This window comes from Diabrotica virgifera, chromosome 4, assembly GCF_917563875.1.
Source record: "Diabrotica virgifera virgifera chromosome 4, PGI_DIABVI_V3a".
Lineage (NCBI taxonomy): Eukaryota > Metazoa > Arthropoda > Insecta > Coleoptera > Chrysomelidae > Diabrotica > Diabrotica virgifera.
The window spans coordinates 121,080,080-121,104,241 of NC_065446.1; the positions used below are offsets into that span (position 1 = coordinate 121,080,080).

The window sequence follows — 24,162 nt, forward strand, 5'->3', positions numbered from 1 at the left end:
TCAAAAAGTTTGAATTTCACTCAAGAGTAGCTTTATTTTTCACAATATTGAAAATTGCTATTATGAAAAGTTGTTTGGAATTAATTCTAGTATGCAATTACATCATTCTAATTGAAACTTTTTTTTTGAAAAATTATGGATAACTAACATTATTTTCAGTTATTTTAATTCAGATACAGTAAACCTCCGTTAACCGAAATAATTGGGGGGCTGTTTCGGATAACAAGAATTTCGGTTAAAAATAACATTGTTTTTGGTATTCTTCTTGTATCAAATTACATAGTATTCTTGGCCAAAGTTGGCATTAAAAAATACTATGAAGTGATTTCGTAATATGTTGTATATACAGGGTGTTTCATTAATAATTGTCCATATAGTAACTGGAGAAACCTTAGCACAAAATACAAAGATTTAACCTAAAACACTTAAATAAAATGTGGCTCCTTACGGAGTTACAGGGTGTTTTATCTAAAATATTAAAAATTATTTTTGCTCATCATTTTAAAACTATTCGACGTACCCTTTTCATACTTGGCAGAAAGTGCGACTACTAGACACACTACTAAACTATGATAAACAAACGCTTCTAGGTAATACCAGAGGCGTACGACAGGGGATGGTGAATGGTTGACCCTTCTCAAATTCTACGCCACTGGAGGAATTACTATTTTAGTGCCATTTTTAGATTCTCCAATACTTTCTACGTAAATAATATACTCTTCATTGGTAACGATAAAGTCATTAGTTTTAGAGATATTAGAAGTTAAATATGAAACGGCACAGTTATTTTGATTAATTTATGATATGATTCATATATGATTAAAATTTAAAAATTATTTGTACCCAGTACTTTTAAACTATTTGGCCTATCCTTATCATACCTGGCAGAAAGTGTAGGTACTGTATACCCTACTAAATTAAGATAAATAAACGTTTCTAGCTACTACCAGAAGCGTACGACAGGGGATAGGGGCTAGTTGACCCTTCCCAAATTCTACGCCACTGACAAAATCGCTATTTTAGTGTAATTTTTTGATTTTGAAATACTTTTTATGTAAATGATATACTCTTCATTCGTAACGATAAACTGATTAATTTTCGAGATATTTGAAAATAAAAATGAAGCGACACAATATTAATCAAAATAAGTATGCCTTTTCATTTTTAACTTAATATCTCGAAAACTAATGACTTTATCGTTACGAATGAAGAGTATATTATTTTCATAGAAAGCATTGGAGAATCCAAAAATTGAACTAAAATAGCAATTTCACCAGTGGCGTAGAATTTGGAAAGGGTCAACGATTCACTTTCCCCCGTAGTACGCCTCTGGTAATAGCCACAAACGTTTGTTTAACATAATTAAGTAGTGTGTATAGTACCTATACTTTCTGCCAAGTATGAAAAGGATACATCGAATAGTTTTAAAATGCTGAGCAAAAATAGTTTTTAAATTTTAAGATAAAACACCCTTTAACTCAGTAAGGAACAACATTTTATTTAAGTGTTTTAGGTTAAATCTTCGTATTTTGTGCTAAGGTTTTTCCAGTTACTATATGGACAATTATTAATGAAACACCCTGTATAGCATTACGCTGTAATTACTATTTTCTGCTAATTTTAATTCTTATTTTTAATAACCTTTCGCAAAACGAAACGACAAAATTCACATGTATATACAGGGCAGATGTTAAACGAAACGTTGAACAGATTGTATAAGATTAATGTTTCTTTCAAAGAAACATTTCTTAATTGATTACAGTGTCCCAGCCTCCTAATGTCAAAAATTCTTAAAATACATAAAGCTTGTCGATTTATGGCTGTCTCTGTTTTATCTAAGAAACCGCAGATCATTTGACATAACAGTTGGGGGTTCGTTTCGAGCCGGTCAGTTTTCTACCAGCGTCTGCATAGCCATAAGTCTGCATAGCCGTCTGTGTGCCATAAGGCACACCCTTCGAGCGTCGGTATTATTTAAGTCAACAACACACTGCTTGTTTACACACAATAAATAGAATATTATTACCGTTCGTTGTTTATTTATTTTTATTTCATTTATTTCAATTAAATTCCGCAACTCACCCATCGGAATATTGGTGACCCTCGCGAGTATTTTAAACCGCCGCGAAAATTTAAAAAAAGTTAGTGTTAATAATATTACATTTTTGCCGGTTTTTTAAATACAGTGAACATCGAAAATGACGGACGCTAACTCCAGTGCCAATACCAGTGCCTCAGTGGATCGGATTTCACTTAAAATCCCACCTTTCTGGCCCAACGATCCTGAAATATGGTTCCTGCAAGTAGAAAACCAATTTACACTGGCAAATATAACAAGTGACGCAACCAAATTCAACTATATAGTTGCCAATTTAGACACAGCCTACATATTAGAAGTTAGGGACATCATTGTTTCACCACCAGCCACAGAGAGGTATGAAAAATTAAAATCAGAATTAATTAAGAGACTTAGTGCATCACAGCAACAAAAGATTAAAAGACTACTCGAGCATGAAGAACTTGTTTCGTAAAATAACGATATTTCATTATTTTCGACGATTTTTAAACATGTGCCAAAACCATACAAATTGTATTTTTAATTTGTAATAGTGTAAAAACTATTCAAAATAGTTTTCCTAATCCATAAAAAATACTTTCGGACCTATTATTCCTTAACTGTATTCGCGCAATAGGTCTAAAGTGTAGTATACGTAAGTTGTACAGTCCCGTAAAAACGCGGTTTTCCATATCTGATGAGTGTTTTTTAACACATTAAGGTTTGTAATAAGACTATAACAAGTGATTTACAAACAAATTTATTAGCCAACACATCATATTGCAGCTCTCAGCTCATTTCAACATTTAATCTGTGCTGAAATGACCCAGGACTCACGACGAGGACGTGGCTGCAAGGCGAGGCCCACCCCCACCCTACCCAACCAACCAACCAGGGTGAATGTTATTTACAATACTTACAGTAATTATTTACTCTGTACTATGTATGTATTTGTTGTAGGCAAAAGGTTATTTACATAGAAGCCCCTTTAAATTCTGACTTTGAATTAAATGTGGGCATCAGTTGCCTTGATTTTAAAGTATAGCCCGAATATATCCATCTCGATTTTCAAGCCCGCACAATTTTTCTGCTGCCTCTGTAACCAGTTTTACACACCTCTCAACTGACTGGGTGTGGGTGTGGCATGGGAATTTGAGGTATTTAAGCTCTGGTAAAATTTTGTCTTTCAATAAAGAAGTAATATGTGCAGTTGGTATCTTGGACAGTTGTGGCGGTGGTGTTAACTTACAGATTGACCAATCAATAAGTTCGGTATAGTCGTTTGCACTAAAATTTATTGAAGGTATTTTAAAGTCCCTAACGCATCCTTCAGCTGATGGCTCATTACTGGATTTTAGGATCCTCCTGTAGCCAAGTTCCCTAATGTGTGGTCTTTCATCCATTATGATAGCCAACATCATTTTTTCAGGGTGGCAGAAGAATGCGTTCCATTGAACTACTGGATCAAGGATTTTCTTGATATTGTCCGGTAGATGTCTGGTTGTTTTAATACCTTCAAAATATGCCTCGGTCCATCTTTCACAGTGTAGTTTTTCTTTATATCACACCAAACAGGTGCATATGTCTTCACTATGTAATTTGCAAGAGTCTGTAACTCAATTGTTGGAGTAGTTTGGGAGACAAACAATCTTAAAACCCGGTTAGCACAGGTTAGCCAACCAGAGTGACTGATGCGTCCAGGATTCTTAGCAGCCAATTCTGGATTACAGATTCCTGTGTTGACCGCTCTGACAATATCTAGGAGTTACTGCTGATCTTTACTCAGATCGGTTTTAGTGATATCAATGACTTCTTCTGATTGGATCGGCCCAAAATCTACAACAGGGAGTTTCTGACAGCCATGGAGTTGTTTTCCAATTGGACCGCTGAATGAAACTGGTCCTGTTGTCGTTCCATCCAAGTGATCAAACAAATGCCTATAAGGTAACTCGTTGAAATGTAGCAAGCAGATAAACCATTGTAAAGGACGACGACACTTAACTTCAATGTTATGTACAACACCGCTTTTCCATCCAGTGTTTGTGACTGTTCCATCACATCCGATGGCCTCTACTGCACTTATACCAAATTCCTTCCTTTCTAAGTGTTCGTAAATACTGTATGCAATTTCATTGGCGGTCCCTTTCTTTGGTGTGACATGACCAGTGTATTTACCACCTGGCTCACTGATCAAGTAGTAACGTGTGCGAGTTCAACTACGGGTGGGCGAGTCCACTCGGTGCCGGCGAAGGGGAATAAGCATTATTCTTTTGCGCGAATACAGTTAAGGAATATCAGGTCTGAAAGTATTTTTTATGGATTAGGAAAACAATTTTGAATGGTTTTCATACTATTACAAATTAAAAATACAAATGGTATGGTTTTGGAATATGTCTAAAAATCGTCAAAAATAATGCAATATCGTTATTTTACGAAACAACCTGCAACTTTAGGCTTTTTGCGCGAATTCAGATAAACGGGAACAGGTCTAATTATTTTTTGTATGCATTAAGGACACTCTTGACAACACTTTTTTCACTATTAGAACGAAAACAGACTTTTTTTTGTAATTTTACGTGTTTTTGAAAATTACCGGTATTTTGTCTTTTTTTTGTAACTTTAGGCCTTCTGCGCGATTTCAAATTTGAAAAAAAAAATTTTTTATTATTTTTCCCTTTATAATGACGACTATGCGCAAGTTTTCCGTGCTATTAGAATTGTATAACAGAAAAAACCCGTTTTTCGATCCACCCTACTATATAGGACAGTTTTGCACTAACATTCAGCACATTTCTGGTTTAACAAATATTGTGGCAGACGCACTATCTCGAGTCGATAGTATTAAGAAAGATATCGACATCACTGACTTAGCTCTCGCACAAGAAACTGATCCAGAACTGCAAACTTTTTTAAGTGAGAAAACATCACTACAAATGAAGAAAATACGTTTTTCCGAGCAAAACGTGAGTTTGTACTGCGACATATCAACATCTACAGCCAGACCATTTGTACCGAAACCACTTCGAATGGCAATTTTTCGCACCATGCATAACCTAGCACATCCCGGAATGAACATTTCTGCGAAGATGATCACACAGCGATATGTTTGGCCATCCATTAAATCAGATGTGAGGAAATGGACTCGAGCGTGTCTACAGTGCCAAAAAGCGAAAATATCGCGCCACATTGTTTCACCTAGTGGAAGTTATTTACCACCTTCCAGCCGATTCGAACATGTCCACATAGACATTATAGTGATGCCGATTTCAGATGGAAACAGATACTGTTTAACATGTGTCGATCGTTTCACACGTTGGCCAGAAGCTTTCCCGATGCCTAATCAAGAAGCAGACACAGTAGCCAGAACATTTTTTTCTGGTTGGATAGCTCGTTTCGGCACTCCCAAGCGCATCACAACAGATCAAGGCCGACAATTCGAATCGCATCTTTTCAAGCCATTATGCAAATTAACTGGAACTTCCCATTTAAGGACAACCGCCTATCATCCGCAAGCAAATGGTATGGTAGAAAGGTTTCATCGACAGTTAAAAGCAGCAATTCGATGTCATGAAAACATCCGATGGACCGAAAGCCTACCTTCAGTGTTACTGGGCATACGAGCAGCGTGGAGAGAAGATTTAGGTACTTCAGCCGCCGAACTCGTGTACGGAGAACCATTGTGTTTGCCAGGTGAACTATTGTTTTCGTCACAAAGAAACACCGACGACAATGCTCACATTTATCTAAAAACGCTTCGAAACCATTTCGAAAACCTCCGTCCTACGCAACCGTCGCATCATGGATCCAAAAGTACCTTCATCTTCAAAGACATGAAAACCACCTCTCACGTTTTCATCCGCCGTGATACAATCAAAAGCAGCTTAGAAAACCCATATCACGGTCCTTTTCCAGTTGTTAAGCAAGGTGACAAGACTTTTGTCGTCCGGGTAAACGGGAAGGAATCAACAATTTCCATAGACAGATTGAAACCTGCTTACGAACTTCACGACTCTACCCATCACGAAACAAAAGAAATGACCAGCAAAACAGACAACAACAGACCGAAGAGGAACTTACCAAGAAAGTGTTAGTTCAAAGTGAATCGAGTGATTTTTTTTTCTTTCTCCTTGTATAAACTTTGCATTATTCTTTTTTCCTATTTTCAATTGTCATTATAATTTGTATATATTATGTATTATTTATCGTCTTCGTCACTCGAAGGGGGGTATATAGCATTACGCTGTAATTACTATTTTCTGCTAATTTTAATTCTTATTTTTTAATAACCTTTCGCAAAACGAAATGACAAAATTCACATGTAAATACAGGGCAGATGTTAAACGAAACGTTAAACAGATTGTATAAGATTAATGTTTCTTTCAAAGAAACATTTCTTAATTGATTACGATGTCCCAGCCTCCTAATGTCAAAAATTCTTAAAATCCATAAAGCTTGTCGATTTATGGCTGTCTCTGTTTTATCTAAGAAACCGCAGATCATTTGACATAACAGTTGGGGGTTCGTTTCGAGCCGGTCAGTTTTCTACCAGCGTCTGCATAAGGCACACCCTTCGAGCGTCGGTATTATTTAGGTCAACAACACACTGCTTGTTTACACACAATAAATAGAATATTATTACCGTTCGTTGTTTATTTATTTTTTCGTACTTCCGGGCCTAAAGTGACAACTTCACTCCCTTGTGACAGGTACTAAAGTGTCACATTTAATCCCTCCGGGATTAAATATTGACGAAACTCCCGGAACGATTAAATCACAAACAAACGAATTTAAGGGATATTTTATTGAAAAATATAATTAATTAGAATGGTAATTAACGTTAATATTCAAATTAATATTGTGACAGTTCGTCATATTGACCAGTCTTTCCTGGGTTAATGCAGCAGGTAACTGACGAGTAACAGATAGGTCCTTTTCATATTGAACTGGTGTTTGTTTCGAAGATCCTGCGGAAACAGGAAGCGAGAATGAGGACTGTGGCATAACTATAGTGGACGAATCGGCGACTTGACCAAATATTTTATCTGAAATTTTTTGTTTATTTTTAAAAGACGATTCAATATATCCCTCGGCCACGTTGGAGGATTTCCATCCTCCATGTCTCTTCAGCACGTCTATTGTTGCTCCCGAATCAGCTAACAAAGACGCAGATGTGCGTCTAAAACAATGTCCCGTATAAGACGTCGCATTTTCTAATTTCAAGAAAGCTGCTATTTGCCGTGGAATTGTACCAAACATGTTTTTTCCTACTACTCGCGTAGTACATTCTTTGTTGATGTATTGAACAAAAAATTTTGAATGAGTTGTCCCTGTCTTTCGCAATGCCACATATTTCCGAAATATCGCCACAAAACTGATGGCACTGTTTTCTGAATTTTTGATCACAAAATTTCGGTCAATTTTATTTTTGGTGTTTCTAATCGCAATTAGGAAGGAATCGCCCAAATCTCTCACATCGTCGATTTCTAAATCAACCAACTCTTTTCCACGACAAGCTCCCGCAACGCCCAAAATAAGTGCAACCTACAAAAAAATTGATTTCTTAAAATTTCTGAATATAAACAAATTTCCAAATTTACCTTAAGCATTAAATATTTATCATCCGGAGCCTCCCGTAAGAACTGATCTACCTGCTCAGACGTGAGAATTCTTGACTTCTTTGGCTTAAATCCCTCATTTCTTCTCTTCAAAAAAGCTAATAATTTTGGAAATTTACTTATATCAATATCTTCTCTAATGTTAATAACCGATTTCAGCATTGAGTAATGTGCCCAGAGAGTTGAGGCACAAACCGCTTTTGATTTATCATCGAAGTAGACTAACAGCGCATTTTCAGTAGGTTGTCTCACATTTTTTAAGCGGCACCACTTTTTAAAAGCATCGTACTGCTGCTCGTATAGTTTTCTAGATTTCGGTGGTAACAATTCTTCACCTACTTCGGCTGCTCTTTTATCAATATCAGATACACCTTCTTCACTCATGATACCAATAATTATCAATAACAATGTTTCTTTACAATGACACTAGTAATGACAATGTTTCTAAATTATAACTGTCACAACGCAATGTTACTATGGTAACTTATTTTAAAGACAGTTTATTAAATGAGTTGAAGAGAGAAAAAACTGATTGAAATTATTGAAATAATTAATAAAATCATACCGGAAGTACGAAAAGTATCGTATATACCTTGCGACTGAAGTACATTTAATCCTTCAGGTAAATTATGGCCCTCCCTGCGGTCGGGCCATAAACTTTACCTTCAGGATTAAATGTACTACTTCAGTCCCGCGGTATATAATGTACTATTATTACATTTATTTCAATTAAATTCCGCAACTCACCCATCGGAATATATATTTAATAGGGTTCTTTAGTTGTATGAAAGCAATGTTGACGATGTTGACCAATTTACATCGAATTGTTTCCGTTTTGCTATAAAAATTTACTTTTTATTGACGAATGTCAGCCGTTTCGGTTAAACGATGTTTCGGTTAAAAAGGTTTCGGTTAACGGAGGTTTTACTGTAACTCTTTTATTATTAATTTTATGAAAAAAGTGATTCTTAATAAAAAGATCTGCATGGTCTAAAATCTAAAATACAACCATCTTTTGTCAAATTTTATCAATTTTATACGAGGTATGTCAAAAAATATGAATTTCGCTCAAGAGTAAATACGTTTATTTTTCACAATATCGAAAATTGTTATTATGAAAAGTTATTTAGAATTAAAAACTATGTTTCAGTATGTAATTACATCCTTCTAATTGAAATATTCTGAACTATAAAGGTACTTTACTTTTGATCTAAATTTATCTTTTTTGACATACCTCGTATAAAATTGATAAAATTTGATATAAGATGGTTGTATTTTAAGTTTTAGACCATCCAGAACTTTTTATTAAGAATCACTTTTCTTCATAAAATTAATAATAAAAGAGTTATCAGAATTGAAATAGCTGAAAAAATAATGATAGTTATTTCTCCATAATTTCTCAAAAAAAAAATTTTTTTTTCAATTAGAAGGATGTAATTAAATATTAGAATATAGTTTTTAATTCCAAACAACTTTTCATAATAGCAATTTCCAATATTACGAAAAATAAAGCTACTTTACTCTTGAGTGAAATTTAAACCTTTTGACATACCTCGTATAATATTCAAAAAATTTGATATTTGATGGTTAAATCTTAGGTTTTGGATCATGCAGAGCTTTTTATAAAGAATAACTTTTTTTCGTAAAATTAATAATAAAAAAGTTTTCCATATGGATACAACTTACAGGGACATACTGTATAACGAAATAATGTTGAAAAGAGCCCTAGATAGTAAAATGCAGGCACAAGACCAAAAGGAAGGCCAAGGAACAGTGGGAGAATGAAGTGGCAGCGGACTTGAAAAATTAACTGGATGTGAGAACCTGCTGAAGATGGGCGCGTGACCGAAAATTTTGTAGGAATAGATTGGCTGGATAGAATAGAATGGAAGAGGCTCAATTTGGGCTGTAGTGCCATTAGTGGGAAAACTAGTCAAACATGCCGATTCTAACAGAGAATAGAAACTCTTAAATAAGATCTTACGTATTAGCCCGATCAAAGAACAATCTGACCGAAAAATAATAAAGGAAGGATAAAAATTTGAGAATTGGTAGTTTAAATTGTCTATTATTATCTAAGAAAAAGTTTGCAATTTTACGTCCCCTCCATTTTACAAAAATGAAACGCTCCGGAGTAAAAAATATACATTCAAAATAAGTTCGGAATTGGATAAAATGACTAATTCTAAGCAACTTTTGTTCTATAGTTTTTTCACTGTCAATACTTTTCAAGTTATTTGCCAGTGAATATGTTCATTTTTAACAAAAAAAAGTTTTTGCAAGTTTTTTGGCAAATATCTCAAAAAATAAGTATTTTATCGAAAAAAAATATTCTTAGTAAAAATATAGCTCATAAAAAGTGAAAAAAAAAATGGTGTATTCATGAAGTCTGTACACCCAGTAAAAGCGGAGTTGTAGCTAATGTAAAAGAGGTTCTTATTCGTCCAATTCCAAATCGAATATTTCAACGTGAAATAACCAAAAAACGGAGCACTTTCCGGGGAAAACTCATTATAACTTTTTTTTAAAGTGTTTAAAAAAGGTTTATTATTGTTTTTCAAAAAAAACTTCTAACATTAAGAGTAAGTGAATTACGCTCAAAATATTGTTGGTCGCTTTTATTTTTTAGTAAAAAATCAAGAAAATCACCCCATAATTTGCATCCCAAATAAAATTAATCGTTATCGCTTCACAAGTTACTTTGCTTATGTATTATTTATATGTTCCCTATGTTTCATTGGTTCAAAGTGTTCGTTTTTGAAAAAAATTTGGTTTAAAATAATAAAAATTTTCTAATTTTGAAAAAAATTCCATTTTTTTTCAAATTAACTTAAAAATTATTAGTAATACCAAAAATCTCAAAGAGTAATAAAATGTACGTTTTGCTTTTCTGAATATTTGGGATTTTTTGTTTTCCTGGTAGACAAAAATTGGTTATGCTATGACTGTTCAAAATTTGCATATATTTCAAAAACAAGCACTTTGAACCGATGAAACTTACCGTTCATAAAGAATACATTAGCAAAATAACTTGTAAAGGGGTGACGATTAATTTTATTTGGGATGCTAACTAGGGGGTGATTTTCGCGATTTTATTTCGAAAAAATAAAAGCGACCAACAATATTTTGAGCGTAATTCACTTACTTTTAATGTTTTTTAAAAAGAAGATTTAGAAGTTTTTTAAAAAACAAAAATAAACTTTTTTAAAGTTAAAAAAAAGTGTCAATGAGTTATCCCCGAAAAGTGCTCCGTTTTTTGGTTATTTTACGTTGAAATATTCGATTTGAAATTTGACGAAAAAGAACCTCCTTCTCATTAGCTATAACTCTGCTTCTACTGGGTCAACAGACTCCATGAATACAGCGTTTATTTTACTTTTTTATAAGCTATATTTTCGCTAAGGATATTTTTTTGATAAAATACTTACTTTTTCAGTTACTTGCGAAAAACCGCCCAAAAGCATGATTTTTTTGTTTAAAGTGAACATATTCACTCGCAAATAACTCGAAAAGTATTAGTGAAAAAACTCTATAGAACAAAAGTTGCTTAGAATTAATAATTTTATCCAATTCCGGACTTATTTTGAATGTATATTTTCACCCCCGAGAAAGGGGTCAACTACCTATTCCCAAACCTTCATTCTTCCTTTATTTTTTTGGAGGTTTTCGTAAACCTTTGTGTTCCTTGATCGGGCTATATCACTGAATAGCTTGTTATATACTATAATATTCCATCGGCAGAGTCGATCTACTGCATTAAAAAAATTATATGGCTCGTGTGGGGCTCCAATAAAGCACATCGCTGGGCAACCAATCCATCAATTATAGAAAAAAAAAACAAAGGGATATTTTATATACTTTTGAATTTACCTTTAATAGTTCTCCAGTTGCCGGATCAACTTTAATTACTGAACCCCCTCCGTACAAGGCGATGTAAAGATTGTCTTCCGTATCGATTGTCATTCCATCAGGATTACCTGAAAAAAACATAAAATTTGATCATAATACATTTACTTTTTTAACCTTCCGCAACTAACATAGGTTTTCTGGACATTAAAGCTAACATCGGTGTCAGAGACCGACATAAAAAAAAAGAATGTGTGTACTTTGTACGCACGTAAGAAGTTATACTTCTATTATATGATTTCAACGAAATCAATATACTTTAAACAGTTTCTCTACTACTTTCCCAAAATTTTTATTAAAACAATTCCAAAAATTAAAAAAATAAAAGAATAAAACACACAAAAACACATTGAAAAATGCCACAAATGATTTATGAACAATAATTGTTGCCAAAAATTTTAATTAAATACGCATTTTTTGAAAAAAATTATACAATTATATACTTACAATCATAAAATCTATAAAAAAAATAAAAAAATGATATAACTTGCATTGGGCTTGAACCTACTTCCCGTGTATCCCGCCGTACGAGAGTCGAAGCGATTTCAAACTGCACCACCTTCGCGTATACGTCATGTGAGAATATACACAAACTGAACAACTTTTTGACATTTTGTTTATATGAATTTTTATTAGTTTGATTTTTGCCGAATTAAAATACAACAATATATAGAGTAAGAAAACGATACATTAGATGAAAATTTGTAAAAAGTTTGTTCGTAATCAAATTATGTAAATTAAAGCATTGCCTACTAGGGGTATAGCATAGCAAGTGCTAGGTAAGTACATTATTTTTTTTTACATTTTCCAAATAGGTATGAAGATAATTTTTTATTGGAATACAACTGAAACATTTAGAATTACGTACCTGTGGCTTTTCAAAACTATTTAAAAAGTCACTATAATTATAAATTTGATTTCATTTCTGTCCTCACAATAATAAAAACTAATATATTATACAACATTTTTGTTTACCGATAACCTCCATATTGAACAATTATTGACAGATCATTTCACCAATCAGAGCCCGTATAAAGACTAATGCCAAACTGCCGGTGTGCGCATGCGCGCAGATCAATATAAATTCACCCTCAATCTCAATCGCGCCTAAAGAAGTATAACTTCAAAAATAATGTGTGTGTGTACTTTGTACGCACGTAAGAAGGTATACTTCTATTATATGATTTCTTAAAAATAAATATACTTTAAACAGTTTGTTTTAATTTTTTAACACCAAATTAATGTTGTGCTTACCGCTTTCAAAAAAATAAAAAAGGTATAGGATTGCTCCGGATTCGAACTCAAGACCTCTCGATCTCTAGTCGAATGCTATACCAAAAACGCTACGAGGACTGTTAGTCCTGTCGCCAGGGGCGGTACAACGGCCTCTTTAATTCAGATGGACTTACCCAAGTTTTTTTATGTATTTTGACCCGTAGAACACGAATTTTTTGGGTAACAGTTGATCCGGATGTCGATAAGATTGTTATAAACAAAGAACTTGAGGAATTACATAGCAGCGATTTTTCGCAAAACAAAATATTTTTTTGTATTTTTTGGGTGATTCTCAGCAAAAAATGATCTTACAAGTTTTTTCGTAGGACGCGTAGTTTTCGAGATAAACGCGGTTAAACTTTCAAAAAATCGAAAAAGTGCAATTTTTGAACCGGAATAACTTTTGATCAAAAAATAAAATAGCAATTCTGATTACTGCATTTGAAAGATCAAGTCAAGTTCCATCGGTTTTAATTGTTTGCATTGCTAAAAAATAAGTTTTTATTTGTTAAATAAAGGTATAAACACATAGTGTTTCCCGGGCCCAATGCATGCGTTTTAATGGACGTAATGTACGTAGAAATTCTGTATGCGCGCCTACTCGTTCGATTTCAAATTAGAAATGCATTGAAAACATCATTCAATCACTATGTGTTGATAGCTTTGTTTAACAATAAAAAAATTAATTTCTAGCAATGAAAATAATCAAAACCGATAGAATTTTACTTGAACTTTCAAATGCGGTAAGCATAATTGCTATTTTATTTTTCAATCAAAAGTTATTCGGGTTCAAAAATTGCAATTTTTCGATTTTTTTAAAGTTCAACCCCGTTTATGCCGAAAACTATGCATCCTACCAAAAAACTTGTAAAATAATTGTTTGCTTAGAATGACCGAAAGAATACAAAAACATGTTTTGTTTTGCGAAAAATCGCTGTTATGTGATTCCTCAAGTTCTTTGTTTATAACAATCTTATCGACATCCGGATCGACTGTTACCCAAAAAATTCGTGTTCTACGGGTCAAAATACATAAAGAAAACTTGGGTAAGTCCATCTGAATTAAGGAGGTCGTTGTACCCCTACTGGCGACAGGACTATGTGTCTGTATCGGTTCGGACGTATCTAATGACAATTCACGGTAACAAACACACAAGGTGAAGTATAATAAATATACAATAAAATGTTTTAATAATACTCATCTTACTCCTGAGTAAGACAAATCCAAAGACACAAAAATTGTAATAAAATATATTTACTAAAAATACTAATTATTCGAGGCATTGAAGCACAAAAAAGGCTTTACTGTCGATGATTTTTGGCGCAGTAAGATGGATTTTAATGCAGTTTGGTGCGTTGGATTCGTGAGAATGTCAGGAAATTTTGTGAACTAATGTAATGAATAAGAAATCTGAAAATGCATTTCAAAAGTGTATTTTGAAATAGGCAATTATTATAAATTTGCAACTCGGTAAATAGTTGGGCAACATCCCGATTAATTATTTTAATTATTTCTAATCATTTTTTAAGTCCATATAATAGTCTAAGATGTCAATAACCATTAATAATAAACAAAAAGTTTTTCCTCATGGGGAATCGAACCAAGTACTAACACGTCCGTAACTAGAAACACATACCGCTTGCCTACGCAGACACTTGCTAGACACGGACGATATTAGGTATAAAAAAATAAATAGGCAAGTAAAAATTGTAAAGAAAATTACTATTCTTCTTTTAATGAGCATTTTTCAGTGCGTCACAAATGATAGAAAAAAGGTAAGTCCGTGATAATATACATTTTAGTGACATGACATTTTAGTTAAATCTGACAGGTGTCACATTTTATTTGCAATTTGGCATAAAATCAAATCAATTGCGTTTATTGCATTTATAAAATGGTATTTTCTTTGATTTGTATAGTCTTATAAATTGAACAGATTATATTCGTAGATATATTCTATAATTCGTAAATAATTTTTTCGATTAAAGCGCCATCTATTGACAACTAGATGGCGATAAATGGTATAAATGTCACCGATGAAATGTAATCACCGACGTGCGTTTTTTTCTGTCACATGCAATTTAATGCGTTAGAAAGAAATCGAAAAATTGTGACGCACTGAAAGATCCTCATGAGAAAATGCATACATACTTAAATGTATTATAAAATTAATATATTCCTAAATTTTAGAAGAAACATTCGTAAATAGGTACATTTATACAAAATATTCGTAAACATAAAAGCATGTAGGTACCTGCACATAATAATTGCCTATTTTAAAATGCACTTTTGAAATGCATTTTTCTTATGCACAAATACAATTTGAGATTTCTTATTCATTACATTAGTTCACAAAATTTCCTGACATTCTCACGAATCCAACGCACCAATCCGCATTAAAATCCGTCTTACTGCAAAAAAATCGACACTTCAATCCTTCAATGCCTCTACTAAATATATTCTTTTCACACCTTTTCTTGCACTGATATACTTATACATAACTTGAAAGATTTAGCAACTAAACGCCATACTGTCTGTGTGCGCATGCGCGCAGTATTATGAAATTTTACTCTCAATCGCGCCTAAAGGAGTATAACTTCAAAAATGTTTCCATTGACACACTTTCAAGCGTAGGATTGTCTTTACTCTTTGAAGGAGTGAAATTAAACAAAAATGATACATATTTTTAATTTATTAAGTCTCTTAAGCATTAGTAAAATGCCAAAGAAAGTAAAAATAATTATATTACGTCTCATTTATTGTGAGAAACAAGCTCAATTTTTCAACTGCTGTTTTTTGTACCCAACTTCACTTTCCACTTCTGGCAATTGGGTTACTAAATTACCAGCACTTGTTCGTAGGTTCTTTAGTTATATTTTCTGTTTTTTTTCATCGAGTATCCGAGTATGTCACATTCAACATCGGTCTCTGGGACAAAATTTGCCGATAATTGCATATTCACTTGACATTGAAGACTCAAACTTCAACACTAAAAACAGGCACCTTTATCAGGCAGCTACTGATGTCGGCTAATATACGTAACGAACAATTTGGATATAATCGTAAAAACTTTAAGTGGTCCGCCTCACAGACCGAATGTTAGTCACGGAATGTTAATACAATTGAACTTAACACTCCGGCGGGCGCGCTATCGGCCCTCTGGGCTCTAGGCCGCCTTTTTATTAATTTCAAGATTCCGTAAAATATTATTAGTTACTTCTGCTTACCCGGCTCGTTATTCTCAAATAACTATATTAGGAAACTTATGGCGCACATACGGCCTCAATTTATGATTTGTTTAGTTATCAGTACGATGTTGAATTGTCTGCATTTCGTGCCGCAGCGCGCCAGATGATGTGAATAAAATTAGCCTAGAATTCTATTTGGTTTTTTCTTGATGTAGTTATAATAAACAATGAATTGTAAGAAATTGTTGTATTAGTTTATTATATATGTAGTACCATTTTTTTATTTGAGGGACAAAAATTCTAAAAAATATTTGACGGTCACAAAGTTAAAAGAATTGGCTCAGAAATTGTCAGATATCGAGTATATAGTGAACTTAAGAGTGTAGGCGCAAATATTTTACGGCTATCTCTAATTTTTCGGTATTTACACGGCAAATTACGTGTAGTAAAATTCTCACTGGTATGGATATGTAAACATTACTTGACACTGTCATCATTAACTTTAAAGGGATGGCTTTTGAATGTTCATGGATAACTGTATAACTTGTATAATTGCTGTAACTTGTATAATTGCTTAAATTATTAATTCAGTTAATTAATATGATTATTTCATTCATAGGAGATTGGGAGATTCTGACGAATAGAAAGCTACAGAAATAAAAATTAAACTGATAATTTTTGATAATATCCCGTCGTCAAGTATATTACGTCAGATGCCCTTCGTTGCTACGAAAAAATACATTCAGTGACATTAATGAAAATTACTGTTTTAAAAGTTATAAAAGTGATGACTTTCAACCGTCAAATATTTATAACAACTGTGTGTTTAACTGTAGTAATTTAACTAGTTTACTAGTTAAACTGTAGTATTTAAACATAAATAAATTACAATAACATTTTGGTTTTGAACAGTTTTATTCATGAAATAATCGCAGCAAATTGCACTCGATCTCTAAAATTTTTATCGAATTGTTTCCCTCGTGCCTCTTAATTTCACTCCCCTTCGGGTCGTGAAATTAAATCTGTTAAAGTGCCACTCGGGAAAAAATCGATAATTTTAGAGCTCTTGTGCAATTACTATTTTTTATACTGATTATTTTTTGATGATTTAACTTCCAATCGTATAGTAAGATATTTGATCACGTGTTTAATTCTTTCCAATCAGATTAAAATTATACTGAGACTTATCTACTGTAGAAAATGACCGATAGAATTTTTTTAAGTAGATTGTTTCTGTTTAATTCCAACCAGTTTCCTAGTTTTGACAACTGTCACATTTAAGAAAATATCCATAATATACGTATTAAAAAATAATCTTACGAATATCACACGACAGTAAGAATAAATAAGAAAATAATGCTTCATTTTTACTCAAATTTGTTGTCATTGGGCAATAGCCACTCGAGCCCCGCGGGCTCTGGTGTCTATTGCCAGACAACAAACTTTCGAAAAACTGTCGCATTATTTTCAATTTATTCTCACTCTCTTGTGATATTATACCCGATTATTTCATTCATAGGAGATTCTGACCAATAGGCAGCTACAGAAATCAAAATTAAACTGATAATTTTTGATAATATCCCATCGTCAAGTATATTACGTCAGATGCCCTTCGTTTCTATGAAAAAATACATTCAGTGACATTAATGGCAATAAATGTTTTAAAAATTATAAAAGTGATGACTTTCTACCGTCAAATATTTATAACAACTGTGTATTACATTTTACTAATTTGTACTTACATATATAAATTGCAATACAATTTTGGTTTTGAACAGTTTTATTCATGAAATAATCGCAACAAATTGCACTCGAACTCTAAAATTAAAATAGAATTTTTGCCCTCGTGACACTTTGACATAATTTCACTCGCCTTCGGTTCGTTAAATTAAAACTGTCAAAGTGTCACTCGGGAAAAATTCAATAATTTTAGAGCTCTTGTGCAATTACTACTGATAATTTTTTCACTAATTATGTATTCAGTGATTGTAATAATTTATAAACTGTAGGTACAACGAAAACTAACACTCAATCGAGAAAAGAGAAAAAGTGATAAAGTGATATTTTAATAATATTTTGTTACTATGGAACGCTTACAAATATGAACATCCTTAACAACAAAATACTTGGATAACAGAATAATATCCTGGTGTATTCTCTGCTTTGTATCTTTCATAAATAATAAACAATAAATAACTTTTTATTAAGTTTACGTCTCAAATCAATTATTTATCAAATACACTATCAATATTACATATTTATTTAATCAACAATTCAAAATATTCCCGGTGCCATGTCAAATATTTAAAATTGTTACTGTCTTGTCACCATATTCTATTCGACTCAGTGCGTTGTATGACGGACATGGTGTCCATTTTTTGCGAATCCTGAAAAAACTACTAATAAATATTTTTAAAAAAATTAAAGACGCAGAATGAAAGACTAATTTTTTATCGAGGGCAGAAAGTCCCTTAGAATTTAGAATAAATAAAAAGTTTCTTTTGAATGAGATTTTTGAAATTAAAAATCACAATACATTTTCTCTTAGTTTTTCACCCCTGCAACTTATTAAAATAAACATTATAGAAGTTTTCAGGGACTTTCGGCCCTCGGTAAGAACGTAATGTTTGATTCTGCGTTTAAATTTTTCAAAAATACTTATTAGCTTTCTCAGGATTCGAAAAAAATGAATCCCATAAATAGCTTTGGAGTCGAAACTTTTTAAGAATTTTAGGGTTTCGTGATTGTGGTATCCTGTCTCCTTTAATCCAGACTGCTTGTTCATATGTTCAGACTGATTTGTCTATTGACGTGTTTGCAAATGCTCAGTGTAGGATCACATTTATCAATGGTGCTGTATCTTTTCCCATACAGTCAAGTAGTATAGTTTATGAGGAGTACTCTGCGTACATCTGACCTGGTTGAAAGTTTGAGTAATTGTGAATTATATAGTTGTTGTGGGTATAACCTTTCTGCGTTAACATCATAGTATTTCTGTAGTGTCTACCTCGTATGTTACTTAATAACAGTTGAGTCCACCTTGTTCAGACAATTATTATTCTTACTACCTAAAATTTTCTAAACATGTGCAAGGTTAATTTTTGAGCCAGGAATAAAAATAAAAAACCTACGTTATGCTGATGGCACTGTTATATTATAGTCTTAACCAGAAGAACTGGAGCACATTGTGGATAGGTTAGGCACGGTGAGTCCGAAATATGGTTTGAAAATAAATATAGAGAATATCATCATTGATATAATCAGGCACAACCAAACAGAGATAAAAAACATGGCAGGTTACAAAGTGGTCAAATAATTTAATTACTTAGGAATAACGGAATTATTATTAACTATGGAACCGTCGACCTATCACAATGACCAGACCGGTAACAGTCACACTCACAAAAATATGGAATAACATTGACATTACAAAAAACACATTGCGAACATAGCACAAATAATTCAATACCTATATAGACATATAACTAGAAGATGAGAAGGCATGGAACGAATGGTTCAGTACGATGGTCGGACGAAATGAAGGCATGTCTCTCTCCTTAGTCGTTTCCTCATTGCTGAGTGTCGTGATTCCCTATAATACGAGCAACTATCTCTTTCCATCGGCTTCCGTCCTGAGCTTCCCTCATGGATTCAGATAATGTTTTTCCACTGGCTTTCTGTACTTGATCCGTCCATTGAGTAGGTGAGCGACCTCTACTTCTGCGCCCTTCAACGTTTCCCGAAATTATAAGTCTCTCAAGATTATCATCACTTCTTCTTGCAACATGGCCGAAAAATTTTAAGACGGTGGAGAGGCAAATAGAGGAAAGTCGAGTCTGAATATTAAGCTCTTGGAGGATTGAGTGGTTTGTTCTGTGTTCCGTCCATGAGATCCGAAGCATTCTTCTCAAGCACCACATTTCAAAGGCGTCAATCCTTATGAAGACATGACTGGTTACTTATTCTCGGAAGCAAGACAAAAGAATTCGGTAAATTTATTGTTAATATAGAGATCGTTTAGATTTTTAGATTATACACTCACCGGCACAAAATTCCGCCACCCAAAATTTTTGATTAAGTTTGACAATCTATAACTGTATTATTTGTACTTCGATTTTCAAGATTCTTGCACGAGTTTGTAGGTACGTGTATTGATGTCAATTGCTATTATTCCGGTAACAAAAATTTTTTGCTTAGATGGCATTATACGGGGGTGAATATAAGCGTTGTTTTTTCTTCTAACTTTAAAAAATTCTGTGGAAAAATTGGAGGGCTGATTTTGTTTCATACTCCTTTTGTATTATCCTGGAGGTATCACTAAGGTCTTGTTTTTTGAATTATCTGAATGTCTCTTTTCTTGTAAGAGCTGATTAAAAACACTGCTTTGAAGGTTTATTTAATTAAAAATATCAAACGCGCTAAAATTAACAAAACAAAATAAATTTAACAACAAAACAAAACAATTCAATAGCGGTTATGTCCACCTCTTGCAGAAACGACTGCTCGCAATCTGTTTAGCATCTAATAGAGATGTGTTTTCCTTGCCTGGGGAGAATAGCCCGATATTCCTCTACCAGGGCCATAACTGTACCAAATTTTCTGGAGGCCTACGATGACGGCAAATAGCTTTTTTTATTCATCCCATAAATGCTCAATATGATTGAGATCTGGGCTGCATGCGGGCCATTCTAATCTTATCAATCCAACCTCAAATGTATGAGTCAATCAGTGTTTTTATTTACAAAAAATGGTACAGCTCTTACAAGAAAAAAGATATTCGGATAATTCAAAAGGAAAATGTTGGTTATGTCTCCGGGAAAATATGACAGGACTATGAAACAAAATCAGCTATTCCATTTTTCCACAGAATTTTTTTAAAATTAGGAGAAAATACAACGCTTCCTTTCACCTCTGTACAATGACATGCAAGCAAAATTTTTTGATACCGCAATAATACCAAACAATATGAATACATGTACCTACAAACTGGTGCAAGAATCTTGAAAATCGGAGCAGAAATAATAAAGTTATAAATTGTCAAACTTAATCAAAAATTTTGGGTGGCGGAATTTTGTGCCGGTGAGTGTATATAAGATATCTGAGTACACAAAGACTCTTAGACACAATACTATAAAATTAAACAAAAAAAATTATACTTTTGGCCTATGTTGTCAGTTGCGTCGTTAACGCTGATTTTATCTAACAAATTCAATTCCACTCATATTTAATTATGCTGTCCGGTACCCTCGGATATGTGCATTACTATACCCTTCCTCGAGGCACTTACGAGCGGACAGCTATATTGCGAAATTTTTCATTAATTTATCACGGAAAAAGATAAAATGTTAGATATTTTCTAACGGCGCGACTGATCCCGGTTTAAATGGTATGGGAGCCCAAGCGGGGATTATTGCAGTTTCTGGGACGCGTCAGATTATTACAAGGGGAGAAACCTTGTACCCTGAAAATGTACCTCTACCATATGTTGGCTCTTAACCCATTAGCGCCCAAGTTTTTTTTTATTCGAAAATCTTTACTTTTACGTTTAATTCGATGAAAATATTAATAATTTAATCCAAAAGAACAAGTTTTTTGGTTTCATGTCTTTTTTAAAAAAATTATATGGTGTTACCATATGGTAACGCTGGGCGCTTAAGTAAGTTTTAGGATCGTTGAAATCAAAATTTTTAATTTTTTTTTAAATATTTATTTGAGAATATTTTCATCGTCTGGTGTGGTATCCTATAAAACAATTAACACACAAACCAACGTGGCATTTTTGGCACATTGTTCGTCCAAATGTTGTACATCCGTCACCAGCACATCGCCTTCTACTGCTTGGTGTAACGAAATGGTCGAAGGGATCAAAACGAAGATCTGGCAAGTTCCGACTTTGTAGACTAGGTATACAGGACTTCCTTATCTTGCAAGAAGAACTTGGACCAATTCTCTTCTAAACGATAGCAAGGATATATCTTTTTTATTTTTTTTTTATAAATGCCATGAATTATGAACTGAAACATCTAACAACCATGTTACAATTTGCCAGTACCATTTTTTATTGCGAATTGCTACTCGGTAGGTTGAAACACCTTGATCCATCAAGTCGGTACCCATCATATTTTTATTGTATTCAGCAATACAGTGAGGCCGACTTACTTGAATGTGGCCTTTTTCTTCATGAGAAAATCTTTTTACCGTGCCCAATGCTGAACCACCACAACTCGTAGATTCCATTGTAACAACAGAGTTATCTTTCCATGGCACCAGTAACACTATCGCTTCTGCTAATGAAAATCCACGACTTAAAAAAAATATGACTCCGTAAGCGCCCACCGCAACCATATCGACGGGATTTTGACAAAACATCGTAAGCAACAATTTTCCGAAAATGGGATTTTTACCTTAAATGGTTCCTTACGATAGTTTACAGCTAATTCAAAATTATTTTTCCCATAATAACATCCTAAGGGCCGGTTGTTCGAACGCTAATCAACATTGATCACTATCAAATATTTAATTACTGTCACAACTGTCAATGTCAACTTTGGTTGGGTTGCTGAAAACATAGTTAATTATAATTATGAGATTAGTTAGTCAATTAACATAACAATTATTAACATAATTGATTAACTAATTTCATAATTGTCATCAATAATTATGTTTTCGGCAACCCAACCAAAGTTGACACTGAGAGTTGTGACAGTAATTAAGTATTTGATAGTGATCAATGTTGATTAGCGTTCGAACAACCGGCCCTAAGTGTCTAAAATTGAATTTAATTTTTATCGTAACCACCGCATTCCAAGCTCATTTTGTGCCTTTGGTATCGTAAACGGCAAGGTAGTACCGACAGATTATATAGTAAGCGCCATAAGTCTTGTCGGTTACGTTTGTATGTTTTGCCGCTTACGATAAGATTCAATGACCAAAATGACCGTTAGGTAGGAGGATTACTCTTAATCAGCGATATCTTAAATGTGTTAGAACTCAGTCAGTGCAAATTTTTGTATTTCGCTAGAACAATTTAAAACGAAAATAGTGGTAGTTTTGATAAATCCTCTTATTCAATAGATGCGGTAAGTTTTTAATACTTGTTTTTATGGTTTATTGTCTTTTTAATAGAATCTTATTAAAATTATTTAATGAAATTATTATATAATAAATTATTATCTAATAGAGTCTTATTTACTAATTTGGTAATGATATAACCTATATTTTTTTGGTTGTAGTTGTGCAAATATCATAAATATTATATTTGCAACAAAAATATATCAACTTTTAGTAAGTTCACTGAAACCTGAAACAACTGTAGGGGAGTCAATATAGGACGAATATTGAAACATAGTTTTTAGTTCCAAACAACATTTTTTATTAACAATTTTCGATATTGATAAAGCTACTTTACTCTTGAACAAGATTCATATTTTTTGACATACCTCGTATGAAATTAATAAAATTTAATATCTGCTAGTTTTTTTAAACTGATAATAAAAAGTTATCAATAGGTTCCAAGTTACGCAGACATACTGTATAAGAGCTCAAAAAAAGCTTGTTATTAAATGTATTTTAGGTAAGTTGTACAGAAAAAGGTTTTGATGACTTTGTACAAACAGTTTTTTAACTGATATTTTTGGATTATTGTATTACATTTTTTGTATCTTTCTTAATTTTCTCAAAAGGAAGTTGTTTATTTCATGTCTAACGCAAAATAGTTTAGTGCATTTTAAAGATTATATCTTAAGCTTTAAAAAACACCTATAAAATTGTATAATCTGTTCAAACTTGAGTAATACCTTCTTAAGGTGGTAGTTATTCTGTAAAATTATGAAGTTCTCAAAAATTACATTTTTTGGGACGTCGTGTCATTTGAATTAAATTTATGAGATTTTTTGAATAGTACATCATTTTGTATAGTGTCACAGATTAATATACGTATTAAATTTTATTTTTCTTTGTTGATTTTTATTATTAATAATATTTTTTCTGTTAAGATACTTACGTTATTTATGAATATTCATTTATAGATTGATATCTTGAAACAATCGTATGTTTATCTTAAGCGACAAGCTTCAACTAAAATTTACACAGACAAGGTCTGACAAAGTATCGTATGTTACAT

The 24,162-nt window shown here is 32.9% G+C and overlaps 1 protein-coding gene across 1 annotated transcript in view; it reads right to left on the bottom strand.

Annotated features, from left to right (window-relative positions):
* Window positions 1–24,162, bottom strand: part of LOC114331748 (putative sugar lactone lactonase YvrE) — a 240,834-nt gene that overhangs the window by 102,779 nt on the left and 113,893 nt on the right. Inside the window, exon 5 of the mRNA XM_050649600.1 lies at window positions 11,542–11,648. Coding sequence (XP_050505557.1) covers window positions 11,542–11,648 — 107 coding nt within the window. The remainder of the gene's footprint in view (window positions 1–11,541; window positions 11,649–24,162) is intronic.